At 46.8% G+C, this 19,860-nt stretch overlaps 1 protein-coding gene across 15 annotated transcripts in view; it reads right to left on the minus strand.

Moving 5' to 3' along the window:
• Window positions 1-19,860, minus strand: part of DYM (dymeclin) — a 121,880-nt gene continuing 102,020 nt past the window's right edge. For all 15 annotated transcript variants that reach the window (XR_014939514.1, XR_014939515.1, XM_085529306.1 and 12 more), the window contains 3 exons: window positions 18,995-19,177; window positions 15,610-15,723; window positions 1-1,215 (listed from right to left, as the gene is read on the minus strand). Coding sequence is in view for 13 of the 15 variants with exons in the window: in XM_085529306.1 (XP_085385432.1) it covers window positions 1,066-1,215; window positions 15,610-15,723; window positions 18,995-19,177 (447 nt within the window). In the remaining 2 variants the exon portion in view is untranslated. The remainder of the gene's footprint in view (window positions 1,216-15,609; window positions 15,724-18,994; window positions 19,178-19,860) is intronic.

Consider the following 19,860-nt stretch of genomic DNA (forward strand, 5'->3'; position numbering starts at 1 on the left):
AAAGGTGCAAGGAATTTTTTATTTAGAGCCACCCAGGACTGCCTGGAAGTCAATGCATCCCCTCGTGCAGAACATGCTGGAGCAGGAGCTGCCAGGGACCTCCCTAAATATCCCCACTGTGCGAAATGGGAGGTCCCCTGGAGACCAGGTCAACCCATGTCTCTCATCCAGTTGCAGAGCCAGGGACATCGGGAAAGAGCACTTGAACACAACGGAAGGAAGCATTCTACATTCAGATCAATTAAAACTTCTGCCTTAGACCTTTAACAGCCAACAGGGGATTTCAACACAGAACTTGGCCAGGGATCCCCTCCCCACACTGTCACCATCACACATTTTTTACAGGACATTGCTCTATTTTACAATCTTACCACTATTTTCTTTGGAGATTTCTCCCTCCCCCTTTTTCCCCCCCATACTTTCAGCTTCCAGCAACAATCTTTGCAGAGAAGCACGGCTTAACAGCTCTGTGAGGGGCTGGCTCTTCAAGCTGATGTTCCTAGCCCCTGTGTGTGCCAGCCAAACACAAAGCCTCGCGTCAGAAAACCCTCCCACAAACGTTTTGACATCTAAATCAAGTGCTTTGAGTCTGCCCAGGAGCTAACTGGATTGACATGCTGCTTGGATGGCACCAGCAGAAGGACGGCAGCTGTGCCAGTGTTATTGAAACAAAAGGCTGGGAGTGAGAGTGTGGGGCTGGGCAACGAGTGACCCACGGCAGAACCCAACAGAGCAAAAGCTTGACCCAAAGAAACGAAAATCCAAACGCTGCCCAAATCCAAGTTCTCAGTCTCTCTCCTCGCTCAAAAGAGCAAGCAATCAGCGGTGTTGGTAGTAACATCATAACCCATGTGTAAGGCCTCGTGTTCATCAGACAAGCTCTGGTTACAGGACGATAAATACAAGGCTGCGTCCATGTTCCTCACCCCAGGTGTCGGTGTGTGACAGCCTGAAACAGCTGCTGGGCTGGAGATGGGCAGCGAGCGGTGGGTCGGAGGGTGCGCACTGGAAGGGGTCATGGATTCACGTGGTGCAGTTTTGGTTTCAGTTTTGGTTTGACCTTTCTCAGCCAGAGTCCATGGTGAAGAGCTGGATGTCGCGTGGGTTCCAATAGAGAGCCACGGCCGCGTTGTACACCAGGGACCAGACGTAGGGGATGAAGAACTCCTCGGGCTGCTCCTCCTCCACGTACTTGAACTTCAGCTCAGGAAACTTCTGCAAGAGAAAGGGAAGGTCGTTTGCCACCATGCAGCCCAACAAACAAAGAGGAAAGTGGAAAAGAATGGAAGGAAACGAACCGTCGGAGTGGAAGGAAAATATTTACCATGAGGTATAAAGAGATCATTTATAATGTCTTCTTGGAACTGAATGCCACGCAGGCACACTGTGCTCAGCCCTCCTCGTGTTTGGTCTCTGCTAACAGAACTGGGTGCATCATTGAGGTGACAAGAGTCCTACACAAAAATGTCATTGAACGCTCCACAACAGGATTGCACCATGCACCAATTCATCCCACAGCACCAGCTTAATGGCACACAGCTTGATGGCCATCCATGCAGACAGCTCCCCTTCCTGACAGTGCAAGCAATATCCTTTCCACAAGAGCTTTACGGAAAGAGCTTCCAGAGTTATCACACATCACACGTGTCCTTTTATCCCAACTGGACAGCAGTGCTGCAGCCCCAGCTTCCCCAGTCTTCTCTGGTTTCTTGCTTAGTCTAGGCTAAGACTAAAAGACTAAAACTCCATGGCACGACACGATCAGAACAAGCACAGCAATGGCCAGGAAGCCTCTGCCCATGAATAATGGAGGGATGCCCTGTCAGCTTTTGGAGCAGCTCATGCACTGCTGCACTGGAAGCTTCCCTATAGAATAATAGCATACCCTGAGTTGGAAGGGACTCATCATCAAGTCCAAGCCCTGGCTCCTCTCAACCAATGTTTGGGTGACAACACGCCACCCATCGTCTTGCTGAGGACATCAGCATCACTTTGCAGAGTGCTGCATGACATGGGAGGACTTGGCTCTGGACACTGTGTGACTGCCACCCCTGGTGGGGCCTTCAGAGCATGGTAGGAGTACAGGAAGGAGGGAGGAAGCACTCTTTGTTTCCAGCCCTCCTATCTCTGTTGAAGGAATTGAGGTTGTTCAAGGACAGCAATGTCAATGACACTGCTGCACTCAGCTCCTGGTGAGCTCAGACCTCAAAGGCTCATCAGTAGGTGCCATTTCCTGTGCCAGACATGAAGTCTGTGGTACAGCACCTCTTCCACAGCCCTTTGGTACATCATTTTCTACCATCTCACCCCAATTTGTGCAGCTGGGGACACAGTGGCGACCATTTAGTTTTGGACTTGGGGATCTTAGAGGTCTTTCCTGATCTTAATGGTTCTATGAGTCTATGGGCAGGCAAAGCCTCAGTCCGACTCTCGTGTACTTTATAGACGATATGTCTGCTCTGCTTATCCTCAGTGTAACCTTCCCCACTTCCCTCCTGATGCTTCCTGCCTTGTGGTCAGTGCAGACAGGAACACGCTCATCTCAGCATTGCCTCAGCAAAACGAAATGTTGAAACCTCATGGTGAAACCACTGTGACATTTCCCAGCAGAGCAGAGCAGAGCAGAGCAGCGCTGTCACTGCTCACCCCAGCAGTGGCTGCATGCAGCAGTCCTTGGGATGGAGGGGGAAAACGTGATTAAAGATGCCAATGTAAAGACAAAGAACTTTTTTTCACCTTCAGGGCCACAGATTAGAGTGAATAGGTTTTGTAGATACCCAGGACACCAATCCGGGACCACTCTGGACCCAGGATTGCTCAGCTCTCACTATACTGTGGGTCCTCCACATGAAACTAATCAGGCAATATTCCAGTTTTCAAGCAAGAACAGTCACCCGTTGATTGTATTATTAAGTTTTCCTTCAGCCCAATCAGTGTTGCCATCTAATGTGCTTGTATAACAGAGCAATTTAATGATCAATTTCAGATTAAAGGCTGTACCTCTGCAGTCAGCATGGGCCCTCCCACACTCACCATATGCCTTGAGCAGCTTTATCTCTGGAATGGAGACAAGGATAATGGGAGCGTAGACAAGGGCAATGGGAAGGCAGATGAGGCTAAGGAGATTGCAGACCAAGGCAGAGAGATGCAGGAGGTGACACCAGTCAAGAGCTTGGTCTAGAGGTTGGTGACCTTGACCACGGAAGGGGGTTGAAATGAGATGATCTTTGAGGTCCTTTTCAACCCAGGCCATTCAATGATTCTATGACACTAAATTAACGTTTCAGGAGAGCTGTAAGACAACAAGATCATGGGAGTCTCAGAGCACTCCTAGGGCGGATCTTATCACCAAGGATCACGACTAACAAAACTCTCCAAGTGACAAGTCAAAGCCGCTTTGCTGTTATCATGTCCAACTTAATCAAGCTGGGTATTAGGGAAAATGACTTCTCTAAAGGGCGGTGATGCACTGGCACAGCTGCCCAGGGCAGTGGTGGGATCCCCAGAGAAGAACCCTGGAGATGTGGCACTTGGGAATGTGAGCAGTGGGCACGGTGGTTTGAGGTTGGGCTTGGGGACCTTCTCCAACCCTGAACCCCATCAACATGACACATTGCACCTCAGAGCTGGAGGCGACATCCCAGTTGGATCCGTGTCATTTACATACACAGCACATCTGAACTCGGGTCAATCCGCCCACTGCAGCTCCCTATCTTGTTTGCTGCTGGCAAGACAAAGCAGAAGTCAGATTTGGTGGTCAGTCAGACGAGACAGCTGGGAGCACTGCAGACGGTCTGCGCCGTCAATCACGCGATTCGATGTAAAACCACAGGAAGCCCAACCAGCAGATGCAGTGCTGAACTGCAGTGACTCCGACACCACAAAAAGCTCAACACCTTGGGTTTGGTTTCTTCTTCTTTTTTTTTTCCTGCAGTTAACGATGATGAAGATAGCATCAGGGCCGGGCAGCAGCTGCTGGCACAGCTCCGTGCAGCTCCGTGGCACTTGAATGGAGTGGTGCATTAACACAAAATAATCCCCTTCGCAGATGAACCATCCCAGGGCCGTGCCAGGGGGTGACCTCTGGTCGGATACCATCAGCAAATGGAGCTGCTTCAAGGGAGGGAATCTGTCTCTGCTTGTTCCATGATGTGGATATGGAGCTGGATGGGGAGCTAAGCAAAGCAATGGGGTGGAAAAGCAAGAAATCCAAGAACTGTATGAACACAAAACTGGAGAATCCTCTTTTCCTCGTGTGCTCGCTTACAATCTGTGCTTGCTTACTCATTAGCGAGCCGGTGTGTTCAGAAGCAGGTCAGTGGTTTAGAAGAAAAGCACCGTTTCCAAAGGAGCCCTGCACATTTGAGAGTCAAATCTGCATTCATTTTCAATGAACCCAAAGCTTCAAAGTCTGTCTGAAAATGGATTTGTGTGTGTTTGACAACCTTAGCAGGAGCCCTGCTTAGTAGCCCAAGGACGTGCTGGAAAATGAATACAGCAGCACTGCCTGCAGCATCAGCAGAACTGAACCTTATCCACAATATCCATAAATTACCCAAACAAGAGATACTGATAGAATGGATTTCTGTGATAATTTAATTATTGCAGGGTCAAGTATCCATATATATATAATTTTCCTGTTTTTCTTGCATTACACAGCTTCTCTTTGACTTAAGAAAGAAAATCAACGTGGAGTCGGTGAAATACCTGCATGTCTGCCTGCTATCTTGGCCCCTATCTCAGGGCTGAGATGCAGACAGCCCAGCAGAAGGTTACAGTGGGGAGACAAAGGAAGCAAACAGGAAACGTGCCAGACTGAGCAAGAGCCGCACATCTCGTTCAGCAGAGCTGGGGAAGGAATAGGTGTGAACTCGGAGAGGAAAGCAATGGCTCAGAGCATGTCAGGAGGTGCTGAGAAAGAAAGAGAAGACTCAAGGTGGCAAAAGAGGCTCAAGAAATTTACACAATTTACCATGAGGTGAAGTGAAAAATGACATTTTGTTCCCAGGGCATTTCTAGAGCTCAGTCTAGAGGGGATTGAGTGTATCTCAGTGTGCAGATGACACCACACTGGGGTGAAGTGTTGTTCTGCCCGAGGGCAGGCAGGCCCTGCAGGGAGATCTCATGTATCTGGGTTACAAAGTCTGTTTTGATCTCTACAGAAAAACTACAGATCTCTATTCCCATGATCAAACCTTTTATAAACCAAAAATAATACCAACCAATACTGCAGCTGTCATGACAGAGACAACCATCTCTTAATTATATACTGTAAAACAAATCACATGGTTTTAGCCTAATTGCTATAGTGTACTGAAGTCTGCAGGTGAGCTTTTCCTTCACTGCTGAAGTTTTAAAGGGGTCTGTGAAGCACAGGAACAGTGCAAAGTCTGGAGGAGATAATCCTGCTGAATCATAGAATGGCCTGAAATGGTTGAAAAGAACCTCAAAGATCATCCGGTTTCAATCCCCCTGTCACAAGCAGGGTCACCAACCACCAGACCAGGCTGCCCAGAGCCACATCCAGCCTGGAGTAATGGATATATGCTGATACGTGTAGCTGTGTACTGAAGGGCACGAAGACCAAGAGATGAGAATATCATTCTCAGCCATCAGCCTCTCTGAGCCCGCAATCAGAGCTACTCTGATGCCCCATGTGTTTGTCTCCTCCTTCAGCTGCTCTCCCAACGCAAGAGGTGGCAGCAGCAGAGCACAGTGATTCACTTTGCATACTTTCCCAGTGATGAGCTCCCAGCTCTGCTTTCACGGGAAATCACTGCAACGCTGCAGCATCTTCCAAAATAAGCCACCAAGCCAAGAACGTCATTTTGGACAACTGGGACTGAGTTCCTCCGTTATCACTGTGCTCAGCCTTGGCTCTGTGCACTGGGCAGGGACACACAACCCCCAGCCCTCCTCCCACCCCCCGTTTGATGCATTTCCCTGTTGATGTTGACATTTATGATAGGTCTGCTGGTGCAGAGGGCTCGTTTTATGAGGTTTTGTTTTTACATAATAGCAACCACAGAGCTGACGTCCTCCTCTGCCCCTCCCAGCCAAACATCCTTTCCCCAGCACACACTGTGAGCGCTGCTAGGGGAGAGGCTCTGAGGAACAGCTCCTATTGCTTTGGGGCATTGCAACCAGACAGAGACAGAGCTGTAAATACTTCAATATGTCAATTACTGCAGACCAGGGGCAGACTCACTGCCACCAGCAGTTTGGTCAACCTCAGCGTATGCTTCTTCCTAAAGGCATTTTCAGGCTGTGACAGCATACTGTGGTCAGCTATTGGAAACAAGCCCTTATCGATGGCAAAAGCAAGCACATCTAACCTAGATCTGCCCTCTTTAAGTGTAAAGCCATTCTCCTTTGTCCCATCACCATCCACCCGTGTAAAGAAGAGGTACAGTGGCAATGAGTCAGAAAGAGAACACGGTCAAGATCAGCCCTCATCTGCAAACTCAATAATCATAAACACAATCTAAATCTGCATGGATTCAAGATTTAATGCAAGATCCCCAGTCCCTGCACAGAAGCAATGAAACTTGTACCAAAGGTTGTGACAAAATTCAGCTCCATACAGGATGCAGTTGAGGCAGCCACCAGCTGACAAAATTTCTTCCTTATTCTCACTTACTTGCTGTAGTTGCTGTAAATATTCAAGACATTTCTCTAAGATATCTGTAATGTTCCTGCTGTTTACATTTAACCCAATGCTGCAATGAAAGCTGTAATTTTGTCTGGGATTTATATATCCTACACTCAGATTTATTTTGATTCCTTGACTTCAACAATCACACGGAAGTGGGAATGTGTCAAATCATGGAAATGGAAAAGCTGATCTTCCATTATCTGCTTCATCTGTCAGCCAGGGCAGAAATCTGAGGGCTGTTCTCCTCCATCTGCCACGTGTTACAGAAACTTACATTGAAAGACTCCATCAGAAGAGATCAGAACCTTGCAAGTGGGTGAGCAACAGGGCAGGTAGGACTGGGATCTGGCTACACAGTGATGTTGTCTCTTCCCCCTGTCTTGTATTCAGTTGCTCATAGATCTTCAAGTCTTGCATAAAACCTCAGAATTTTACCTCCATCACATTATCCCATATACATACATTCCTTAATCAGAATGAGAAGAATGGGTTTAGCATTAAAGAAAGCCTGAAGTCACAGCAGATGAGATGAGGGCAGTGCAGCTCAAGAACTCTGACTGAATAAAAAAAACCAAACAGATTCTGTTGCTGCAATCACTTCCAGTCTTACTGGATGCAAAAAAACGCTTGGACTGGACTTCAGCTGTGCACAGAGAGACACTTCTCCCTTTGGTCATGGACGCTCCTCTTGGTGATGGGGTTTGTGTGTCAACCTCTGACCCTTCTCCTCCCCATAGTGTGCAGAGCACCCAACACCGGCCCCACATTTCTCAGCATAGCAATGCCTTGGCAAGGACTGTGCCATCAGGAGGGCAGAGGGAAGGACAATATCCCTCAACCAGGTGACTGGAAAATGCCACCATTTACCCCTCTCTTCTATCTCCCACCAAAAACACTCCCAGGAGGGCTGAGCAACCACTCCTAAGAACTGCTTGGAGCATCTTTTGCAGATGAAATTCAGAGCTACCAGCACGGCTTCTGGTTCCAGGAAGGAGAAAATTTCTGCAGTGCACTTCCCCCAAGTCAGGATACTTTCTGCTCCCTGCAGGACGCCCCAAGAATTGCATATTGCTTTTTTAAGATTCATGTTTAGAACAGATGCTAACTATAATATTAGCAAGTGCAGAGTCATCCTATGCTCCAGTTAGTGTTCCTCTTCCCCAAGGTTCTTGTTGCACAGCTCTTTCCCCCAATTTTGTTGTTACTGTGGATTTTAGTCCCAGACAGGAATACACAACAAAGCTCAAGTGATGCATTTAAAATCCCCATAGCTGCCCCAGCACCTCCTGTTTTGCTCCTGTTCATGTTCAAAGGGAATCTTCACTTTACAACATTCATAGTTTCCTGCGTCAGAAACCAACCAGCACACATTACTGACTGCTGATCCAGGACACTGCTCCATCTCCTAAAGCCTCTGCATGTAACTGCACAATTTCTCATCTGTTTCCTTAATGGGAAGCAGTTAATTACAATGCACAAGCTACCACAGGCAGGGCTGAAACATCCATCATCTCGACTACAACAGTGGCTACAACTCTGCATAGAGTGAATGGGCTGAAACCAGGGGAGTGCCACATTCAGGCAGTCCCAGGAGAAACACATTGGTAAAAAAGCAGAAAAATCACTGCACTGATGGTTTCCCAGCTCCTACAATCACTTAGTGTCCATTTTATGTTTCTCTTGGTTTGAAGGATTTGCCTGAGTCCCTACTAATATATGCTTCTCTTTGCTGCATAGGGAGGACATAATCATCATTTCAGTCTGGATATTTAGGAACAATTTTTTCTCCTATGAGCAGTGATGCAGTGGCACAGCTGCCCAGTGAGGTGGGGGAGTCCCTGTCCATGGAGATGTTCCAGAACCATGGAGATGTGGCCAGCAGGCATGGTGGGGTGAGCTGTAGTTGGAGATCTTGAAAGTCTTTTCCAACCTTGATGACTCTACAAGTGGAACATTTAGTTAGGCCTCAAAGATGGCAAAGTTTGGACAGCCAAAACTCATACTGAGCGCTGTGTAAAGCTGACCAGCACAATTGAACATCCCTTCTGCAGCAGCTCTGTAACTCCAGAACAAGGTGATTTCACTCTGGTCTAATTGCTCTGTTTTGCGAAGAAAGCAATTACTCTGGAATGAAGTGACTGAACCCAGAATACACCTTCCAGAAGGCAACTGGAAGTGTTTTCAGGGTGGAGGGGACAGACCAATCCTCCCTGTAAATACTGGTCTCCATGCAGACTGCAGTTGGGAATAGGAGTGTCCCGTGCTAGCCCACACTGCGTCTTTCTTTTGGCCAATGCTCCTCATTCCTGAGCTGCACAATCACTGCTGCTCCACTCACTCACCCAATGCAGCACCTCCCAGGCTACCTCGCATTGTGCATTCCCCAGTTCTCAATGGACAGTCTTTGCTGCTCTGGGTTCCAGTGAGATATGCAAAGGCCTCAGTAGGATGGAAAGGAGGCCATCAAAAGTAAGTGAAATATCAGGTTAAACAAAAATAAATCTGCTACCACAGTGCTAACAGCCATGGAAACCCTATCAGTGCTACTGAAAACCTTGTATGTGATGATTTCCTATATTAAATTTGCATTTAAATTGCTGTGATTAGCTGGTACCCTAAATTAATCTGTTTCCAGCCACTCGATCCTACGAATCATCACATCATTAAGGTAAGAAAAGACCTCCAAGATCAGCAAGCCCAGTCCCAAACCATTCCCACCATGCCCACTGACCACGTCTTCAATTGCCACATCTTGTTGGCATTACAACATTCATTAACAAAAATGAAGATGGCGTGCAAGGGCTAAAGAAAATTACTGTGATCAACTCCCTGGACACTGGTAATAGTGGTGGTTTTGGGACCATGACAGGTTGGCTGACGTTTCCACGTGTAAAGAAGGAGTGCATTTGTGTTGGTGCCCATGGATGCCACATGGATCCTGACCAAAAAGGAAGGATAGCTCTGATAGCACTGCAACAATTCTGCATACAGAATGCTTATATGAGAAACAACAAAATGAAGTCAAGCTGTACTACTTGCCACTGCCATCAATAGCACAGCAGCCACTTCCAGACATAATAATGACCAGATGTGCACCACACGTTACCTCAGGGCTTATTAATGCAGGAGGTGGCATCTATTGGTCCCATTAGGACACACCATGTCCCACTGCAGTGATCGCTGCAGGATCAGGTGATGCAGGAACAGCCACTGCACGCATCACCTGGCATTTAACAATCCTGAAAACAACTTACAGCTTTCAAACGTGTACCTGACTTTCAAAACTAGCTGAAAACTGGAAGGTGATGGCATCTACACAGGAGCTGGGAAGCAGCAGCCCAAGCCAGATTGGACTTCTAAGTAAATCCTCTCTTCCACTGCCCTGGTGCTGCACTCACAAGGGGAAGAACATGTGTCAGCATATCATTCACAGGTCAGAAAGAAGCTGGCTGCTCTTTAGCAAGAGCAACAAGGCAGCCAATGAGCAGAAAGGGTTAACTGCTCCGATGGTGGGAACGGACCCAATTTCCTCATGAGGTTTGGCAGCCTGAGACACCCTGCAACCAACTTCATTTCCTGATCAAGGCACAGTCCCCGTCCATGGGGGGAAAGTCAGCCAGAGGTTTGGGAGCTGCCGGGTGCTCAGCCACAAACTGCAGTCAGTTCTGACACTGATAAATGACAAACCTGCTTCAGTGTACCTCAGCTGTGGCTTTCTGCTACATCCATGTGCCATCCTTTAACACAGAGCTAAGGTGGGTGTTTGCATGCTGTTATATCACTACAAATTGATTCACAGCTCCAGCACTTTTATAGGGAATTCAAACATCTCAACACACGGAAAAGAGGAACTTTTAAAAGTTTCAAGCTGGAGCTTGTGGAAAAAAAACAAACCAAAAACACTGCTGTTCTGATGGCCCCTCAAGGGAAGATAAAGGGGAAAATAGCTCAAATAACAACTACAGGACCCTCATTACAATAGTCCTGGGTGGCTGCAGGCTGATAACAGCAGCGTCCACAATGGATTAGTGACAGCAGCACGAACATGTTGTGGTGACAGGGAGAAAGCACCCTTGAAGACACCTACCCACCTGATAACCATCAGTCAGCATGAGCCTCAGTGCTCCCCACCATCAGATACACAAGCTGTAGGCACCTGGCTGTGCTCACAGCACAGCTGCTGGCATCTCACCAGCACAAAGATGCTACTTGAAACCTCTGGACCAATGAAGCCAAAAGGAAAACTCCCCAGTGAGTCCACTATTTTTCTCACAGATGTCTTGAGGCATTGGGACATAGCAAGGAAGAAACCAAGGCTGAACTTTTCCATTTATTCTCAATCTATAAAGAAAGGTTTTATGCAGTGCTCTCTCCAAGTTGAAAGCATGATGACTGTTCTCTGTTGGAAGAGATTTTGGCTCGTTTACAGCAAGAAACTGATACTACATGAGAAACACTTAAATAAATCAGAGATCCAAGAGCATATTTTCGTCTGCTGACGCTGCAGTGATGTTTGTATTACTCTTGAATGGGGAGGTGTCAGAAAAGCATTAGTACGTTTCTAGCTGTGCTCCAGGCAGACAGGCACAATAAAATAGCTGTTTTTTAACTTGTTCTTGTCAACAATGCCAAACTTACTGTTTATTTTTCTCCACTCCCATGGAAGAATTTATAACCACTGCAGTAAGCTGAAGCTGCTTCAAGTTAAAAAAGCTGGGTTCAATTCCAGCACTGACGGAGAGCTGCTGTGTAAAAGCAAAGGGACGTTGTTTGGGTTCTCAGGAGAATTTCTCTTTGAAAAATCAGAGTGGTGGGGATTGTTGGTCCCTTTAATGCTATAAGAACCATTTAGAATTGTGATACTGCACGATTCTCACGTTCAGAAGATGCTCAGGGATCAGCCCTGAGAGTAACACACAAGGACAGGATCAGGGATAGAGATGGTGACATCTCTTTGGGAGTGCCAAGCAGGCTGTGAACGCCATGCTGCACACTGCTGGTGTCAGACCACACAGCAACCAAACCAGCCCTGTACTGAGCTGTAACCACATCCTTATGTCGTAGAGGACGTGGCTGACATCACACCAAAGAAAACCAAACCTCTATGTGTGTGACATCCCAAATCCGAGCAAACACCCTTGCAATGGTACCTGAATGAAGGGCTCTGGTTTGTTTTTACTTTAAAAAAAAATTGTAAAAATAAATAAATGTGCTTCATAGGCGACTCACCAACACTATGAGACCATGCCAACAACACAAACACCTCGAGTACAGCAGTATGACATTCCATGGCCATTCATGAATGGAATAACATGGAAATGAAGAACATGGAAATGAAGCTGGACTTCATTTCAAAGGACCGTGGTACAGTTTATTTCACTTCCCTTAGTCTCAGTTAACAGATTCCTTCCATCTTATGTGAGGGGCACTTCTGCAGTTCTGTTAGCATTCCATCCCTGGGGATGTTCAAGAATCAGAGAGATGTGGAACTTCAGGACGTGGTCAGTGGGCACGGTGGGGGTGAGTGGGGTTTGGGCTTGCAGATACGGGAGAGCTTTTCCAACCTCAGTCATTCTATGATCCTATTTTATGCTTTGAATTGACTGTGACATTTATTTCTGCACCTCCAAAGAGGTGTGTCCTGGCTCTGGGATTACAGACCCGAGCTGCTGTGCTATCTTTCTATTCAAAGTATCTGTGAAATGCACAACCAAGAATTCCCATATGCTGAACTATGTCAGCGTGCACCTAACTTTAATCACCACAATAAACACAATTATCATTTATATTTTGCCATATAAGTTACATCTTGCCCACACAGACGTGCATCATTAAATTACAGAGATCTGAACAACATAAACCCCTTCCTGGACGTGCTCATTATAAAGCTCAGTTTCAACTGATTCTCAACAAGTTCAGCAGCTGGGCTTACCCAAATAGGAGAGCACCTGCACCGAGGCTTGCCCATTCAGATAGACATGTCATTAATTCCCACGTAAGATCAGCCAGAGCCAACTAAGCACCGACAGCTTCACCAGTTATTTTGTGACCACGAGGCCCATAAAAATGTTCTAGATCTTTTCTTCCTGGAATCTTAAGAGTCATAGAATCATTGAAGTTGCCAAAGACCTCTCAGTCATCTAGCCCAGCCATCAGCCTGTCCCCATGGTTCAATGATTCTATGAGAGGGCACGGTGGGGATGCATTGGGTTTGTACTTGGTGATCTTAGTGGTCTTTTCCAACCTTAACTTAAACCAGTATAGTTGGTGGGAAGTTCTCTTTTGTGAGAATGTGGCCTCTCGAGTGCGATCAGCCCATGAACCCAAATGCCAGCCTCCAGCCAGCAGCTGGCATTGCAAACAAGCATTCCCATGTGCTGTAAAAGAGCAGCTACCTGCTGGCTGCTCCCTTGAAAACTCAAGGTAACACGTGGGCTCCAGGCACTGCTGTGCTTCTCTCATGCTGAAAGCACACACTGTGAACCGAAAGGAGGAAAAGCAGCCTGAGAACTTCACAGAATAAAAGTAAAGGAGACCAATTTTCACCTATCACTGTGATCTCCAAATTGCCTTTAATAAGCTCTGCAATAAAGCAGGGAGTCTGGGATGTGGCTGCTCATCCACAAGGAGACAGCCCTATCTCCAAACCACAGCTGCTGCTCTGTCCCAGACATTAACTCCATTTATCTCCTCCTACAGACCAGGGAGAAACAGCAGCTCTTGATTTCAGCACCTGCCCTTTATCTCTGTGTTTATGGAGAAATCTTCTAAAAGGCTAATTACCCAGCTTGGACTTTCCTTGCCTTCCACAGCACAGAGCTAAAAGCTTAAAATAGTGTTAATTACATCGTTTGTCTTCCAAAGCAGTTGTGTTTGCTTCAGAACTGAAGGGAAAATAGGAGTTGGATCCCTCATTTCCCAACAGTGGTTTGCAGGCACAGGCCCACATACATGACCCGCTGCAAACACACATGTCCCTTACATCACACCGTGCTTCCCACAGGGAAAGGAACACCGGGGTGTGCTATCACACTGATAAGCTCCATTATGAAGATTGGGATCATGGTGTTGGAGTGCAGTTATTTTTAGGTTACCTCGATTCATGTTGCTTGAGCAACAGACTCCAGATCTGAATGCATAGAACGCCTCTGGAATGCTCACTTCCTCAACAAAAGCCAAGATAAGCAGCAGGAAAACACTCGCTATATTTATCTGTGCATATATTGTGCACTCATACATAAGAAAATCTACCATTATTTGGGCTGCAGAGAAGCAAATGCTGCTTCACTCCCTTTTTCCCCCAAATCAGGACCTCCGGCACCTCCTCCTAAGAGCTGAAGTTGAAGATGGCAGTTTCAAGGAAGCAGCAGAATCATAATAGTCTTTTCCAACATTGACAATTCTAAGGTGACTATAGAGATCAATGAGTCCAGTCTAGACATAGAATCAACCATGTAGAAACACCACTCCTTTAGAGCACTTCAGCACCCAAAGGGAGACAGGGAAGGGTCTGAGAGCAGTGGCTGAGGTCACTTGGTTTGAGGGAAGGTCTCATGGTGGCCTGCAGCTCCCACACAGCCCTATAGCCCCTCATGGTCCCTTTACTCCACTCTCTAAATCCACATGGGTCATGTCAACTCCAATGAAACCCATCATTCTTTCATACATTCCTGAAGTTGTCTTGATAGCAGCCAGCTCCAGAATCCACTTTCCTGAGCTGGCCATGCTCAAACCAAGGTGTGTTAGAAAAACATCCTTCAGCAGGCCCTGTTGGTTGGTTTGAGCAGCAGGACAGCCTCCAGCTCGCACACAGGAGCTCACTGAGCCCATTGTGCATTAAGCCAACGTGGGTAGGGCTTCTCCACCCATCCAGACATGCCCAGAGTGTCATTACAGACACAAGGATTAAAGCTTTCTCCTCTATTTAGCTGCTGAAATTCATCAGAGCTGCCAGCACTATTGTGCAACTCTATCTTTAGTCTGATCTTACAGTGGTTTTGTCAAGCTTTGGAAGAGTTTCCCCTGGAAACCTCAGAGGCTGCAGTGGGAAGACCTGAGAAATGGTGTGACTTAGAAGACCCCCATAGGAGAAGGGCAGATGGCACAAAGACTTACCATGTGATGTCTATAGAGGGGAACTGAGTGCTGTTCAACAGCAATGTCGTTACAGAGAAAGGGAGAAATGTCATTACAGAGAAAGCCAGAAATGGCTTTGCAGAGACTAGGAAGTATTTAAAACACCCTTGGCACAGTGGAGAAGCAAACACTGTTGTTTGTGTTAAATAAAAACAAAATCCAACAAACAACAAAACACCATATTGCTCCCATTTACATCCTTATCTACTTGCACAGAATTTGTTATCACAGCATTTAAGCACCACAGAGCCCATAATGGATTTCAGCCTCACAAAACCCATCAAGGTGCTGAATCCCTCCTGGATCTGAGGCTCTCAGAAGATCGTGGAGGCTCTGCTCAGGATTATACACAGCTCACCACCACGCTGACTGGACCTGCCATCCCTGACCTGATTTACAGTGTGCTGGCTTATCCAGAAGCCAGGACTGAAGCCCCCAGAATTCATCTTTGTGCCATTTCATACAGACCCATGTGGATGGGGAACAGCAGGGAAAGAATGTGCCAATGAAAATGAGAATGAATACAGCCTGGTTACATCTGAATGGGCAGAGAGGCCAGAGTGCACAAAACAGATACAATGAAGATGATCTCAGCCTCAGCAAATCTTATTTCCTCCACACTTCAATTTAATGACTGATCAAGAAAACTCACCCAAATATTTAGCACAAACCAGCCATATAATTAAACCACACATATACTGCGATCAACCACAGAGTCCCTCATCCACTGCTGCTGACGTTCCAGTGTCACAGATATAAGTGTGTGTACGTAATTAAATGGAATAGCACATGTTAACACTGATGAGCTGAGCACTTACCCTGAGCCTGTCCTTGGGCAAAGCCACTGCTCCCTGCTTGATGATCTCCAGAACACGCTCCACTGACAGCTCAGCTCCAGCATGCTCCAACCGGGAGCTGAAGAAACTGATCACCTGTGATGGAGAACCAAGAGCCTGTCAGCAAATGGAAGGGATCTTTGAATCCATGCACACACAAAGCTGTTGCCTTCTTTTCCTGGATTGATGTCTCTGCACTTCTTAAAGCAGTATGTTATTGCTGGGGCACCACTAGGTACATTCCATAGATGAGATACTGTCCCAGCTGTCAGCGTTCTGCAGGCATTTTTAGGGAGTAGATGAATTCACTGTTAAACACATTCAGCTGAATTAGTCAAATAAAGTTTTCAAACACTGCACACCTCAGCATTCTTCATCTCTTACCCTTACACGGGACTTTAAAGGTACTACTGTTGACTTTTTGTAGTTTGGGACAGAAATTTAGTTTTCAAGCACTGAAGTAAAATCCCTGTATTTACAATGGCCACTCAACAAGGGCTTGAGAACAACCATTACATGACTTAGTACAACTTAGAAGGTCTACAGGACTCACATGGTGATTTTGTAGAATCCAAATCCACAGCAACTAGGAGATAAAAAGCAAGCCCACCGAGCTGCCCTTCTCCCCATATGAGCCAACCTCCCCCATCAGGACACAAATCCTATAACCAAGCACCCATACACTCGCTCTCAGTGCTCTCCTGCATTTCTCCCAGATGAGGCCAAGCAGACTTTCCCCAGGTACCCCCCCAGCCCTCCTTTTGTGTCCCAGCTGCTCCTTGTTAGCACCTCACAGTTGTGTCAGACCAACTTTCACCCCTCTCCAAGCTGAGTAAGTCACACCATCAGCCAACATCCCACCAGCAGTTCTCCATTGGGGACATGAGAAACCTGCACTTCCAAAGTTCCTTCCATTGCACACTTTGTGAACGCCATCCTCTCTTCTAGAGGAGGAGATCTGAATGATGGATACAGGGCAAAGCTTAAATCCCTCAGGTCCTTAGGTTCCATAGGATGGTTGATGCCATTCTGCACAGCCCTTGGCTCTCCCTGGTTGGAGTACCTGCTCTCTGCACACACTGCTGCTTGGTTTCCTGACTTGTAACCTCTGCAAAGTGGCAGTGCCCACAAGTGTCCAAATTACAGCTTCCTCCAGCCAAGTAATCTCTGCTAATTCTTCCAAGTAGAAGGGGGAAAAGTGTATTAGGCTGCAAAATCTCTTTGTTCTGCAGCAACTGGCAGCTGGAGCCAGAATCCATTACCCTAATTACACCTCCCAGCTCAGCTGCTGCTCACAAAGCAAAGGCAGCTGATGGCATGACTGCTTTGGGATTTGGGTTTGTTGGTCCCCTCCTGTGATACCAAAGCCCTAGCCCTCCTTTTGGGCAGATGGATTTCAGAGCAACTCTCTCTAGAAACTGTGAAAAAAACAGCTGAGAGGAACAGGGAGATGCTTTGGTTTGGGTTCTGTTTTATACTACAGAAACACAGCGATCCTTCAAAGGAAAACACAGGCTTTTAACCTTCTGCTTGGCCCTCCTGATATCGCCATGGCTGAGCGAGGCAAGAATCCCCTTCCCTTGGCTGCTGCAGAAGGGAATAGACTGCAGCACTGTTGACTGCTAATTCTTGCATAAAACAATGGGGTAGGAAGATTGCTGAGTTCAGATGAGAAGGTCCTGCTCTACCACAACAAAGGCAAATATTAGCGTTAGGCTTTAATCTGAAGGATAAAACACCATCATCAAATTCATACATAAAAAGTGAAGGAAGCTTACAGATGCTACCTGAAATCTGGTGGTTCCTATTTTAGGATGCCAGACGCTCCAATGTAACCATACTTTAAGGATTTCTGTGTTTTAGAGTTACAGATGTTCTAGTACAGAGAGCTCCCTATATTTGCACAGCATGTTACCATTAGAATTAGAAATAACCCCCCTAAATAATAACACACAACTCTAATCTTTATTTGTCTTTCTTCTTCAGACAAAACGGAACAGGAGTTCCATAACAAGTTCTTTCTAACCCTGACAGCTCAGTACCGCAACGAGATGTGGTTTAGGAGAAAAGAAAGATATGAGTGATAGAACATCACAGAAGGGGCATTTTCTCATTGCCATTATAAGCAAAGGCACCCAGAGTGACTACCATCCTGTATGAACCAGAGGACATGGCAGGGTGGAAGAGGGATCAGCTGAATGCCATCTCTTATTCAGACTGGCAAGCCTGAGAGCTCTCAGCACTTGCCAACTGATGACAGGTATATTTTTTAGAAAACCTTTTTTTTTTAACTTACGTTCTCACTTCTGTAACAAAGGAGTTATTTAAAAACGCAGCGTGCTCCCTTGGAAAGCTTTAAATAGTTTCAGAATGTAACTGGCATTATGCTATAACTCAGTATTAAATGCTTTTGGGGAGGAACTGTTTAAATTGCTGAGGAAAACCTACATTTAACCATAGCAAAAGAAAGGACACGCTGCTTTCTGTGGGAGGCACGAAGCTGGAAGGCAGAAGGACCTGGCCACCATGGCTTGCCTGGTTCTGGATGAGCAAAATAGGTCTCTATCTGTCATAGAATCACACAATGGTTGGGTTGGAAGGGACCTTAATGATCATAGAACTTCAGAATTGTTGGGTTGGAAGGAACTCTAAAGTCTCCCAGACCCACCCCTGCTGTGGGCTGTCTGACCCCAACAGGTCCAGCTGCACAGGGCCCCATATGGTGTAGGACACCTCCAGGGATGGGTTACCCACAGCAGCACAGCCATGGACTCACCACCCTGAGTGACAAATTTCCTCTTCACATCTGACCTGAATCTTCCCTCTTTTAGTTTAAAACTCCCAAATCTTTCTCCATGGGACTGTTCACCTTGAGTTTTTCTCCCAGTCTATACATGTCTGGGACTGCCCTGACCCAGCACCCTGCACTTGGCCTTGTTGAACCTGATTAGGTTCACGTGGGCCTGCTTTTCAAGCCTGTCCAGGTCCCTCTGGATGGCATCCCCTTCCTTCTACTGCGTCAACTGCACCACTCAGCTTGGTGCCATCTGCAAACTGCTGAGAGTGCACTCCATCCCATCATCTGTGTCACTGTTAAAGATGTTGAAGAGCACCAGTTCCAGACAGACCCCTGAGGGACACCACTCATCGCAGCACCCACCTGGACGTAGAGCACTGACCACAACCTTCTGGCTGCAACCATCCATCCAGCTCTTTATCCTCCGAACAGTCCAGCCTTTGTACCCATTTCTCTCCAGTTCAGAGATAAGAATCAGAACAGAGATTATAGGTATTTCCCACCCCCCCTAAAAGAATAAAAAGATCAAATAAGGAAGCATTTGCAGCCTTGAAATGAGGGGTCACCCACCAGATCTATGTTCTGCATGATGTCCTGGAAGGAGGGGTGGGTCCGGAATTGCTCGAACAGATCGCGCTTGTAGAGCAGAGCATACACCAGGTTGGGGTTGTGGTGGAGGGAGTTGGTCAGGCAGGAGTTGATGATCTCCAGCATCATCCGGATCACCTCCTCAATCACATTCAGGTCTTGTGCCTGCAAGAAAGGAATAAAGGTGAGTGTGCCCTTTTCCACTGTAAAACACGATGGGCAATAAGTGACTGTTACTAACAGAGCTATTGGCTGGTCAGTGTCTCAATCTTGAGCTAATCCAGCATGCCTGAGTATTGGCAAAGAGATCTGCTTTCTCCTGAAATCACTAGAATTTAACCTGAAATGTGCTGTGTTCAGCCCCAGAGCTTCCTTCTCTCAACAGAAGCCACTGGCTCACCCCAGTGAGCAAATACTGTAAGCAAATTCACTGAGGGCTAAGCAAACTTGGTCTTCCAATGTATCAGCACACATTTAATTCAATGCATTTTATGCTTGGTCCCTACTAGGGAGGTATAGGGTCTCTCCACCACATCAAACTGTGTGTAAGACCTGTCATGTCAGTCAAACCCCAACCCATCCCCTCTATGCCCACTATGAAAACCATTCACAGCGGTGATGTCTGCCCAATTGTGGAGGTTACAGATCCCTTTCTGAATGTGTGGATCTCCTTTCTCAAGACTCAGCCTCAACCACTAGAATTGCTGCTGTGCTGGCAGAAACCCTCACAACCCAATCACTGCAGCTACTTCACCTGCCAATGGAGAATTGCATTCTCCTTTGACTGAAGCAGTTCAGAACACAGGTGGGTCCTCTGTAGCCTTCCAGTCTGAGTGCTGTGAAACAGC

This window comes from Coturnix japonica, chromosome Z, assembly GCF_054131305.1.
Source record: "Coturnix japonica strain WE chromosome Z, WE-NBRP24, whole genome shotgun sequence".
NCBI lineage: Eukaryota > Metazoa > Chordata > Aves > Galliformes > Phasianidae > Coturnix > Coturnix japonica.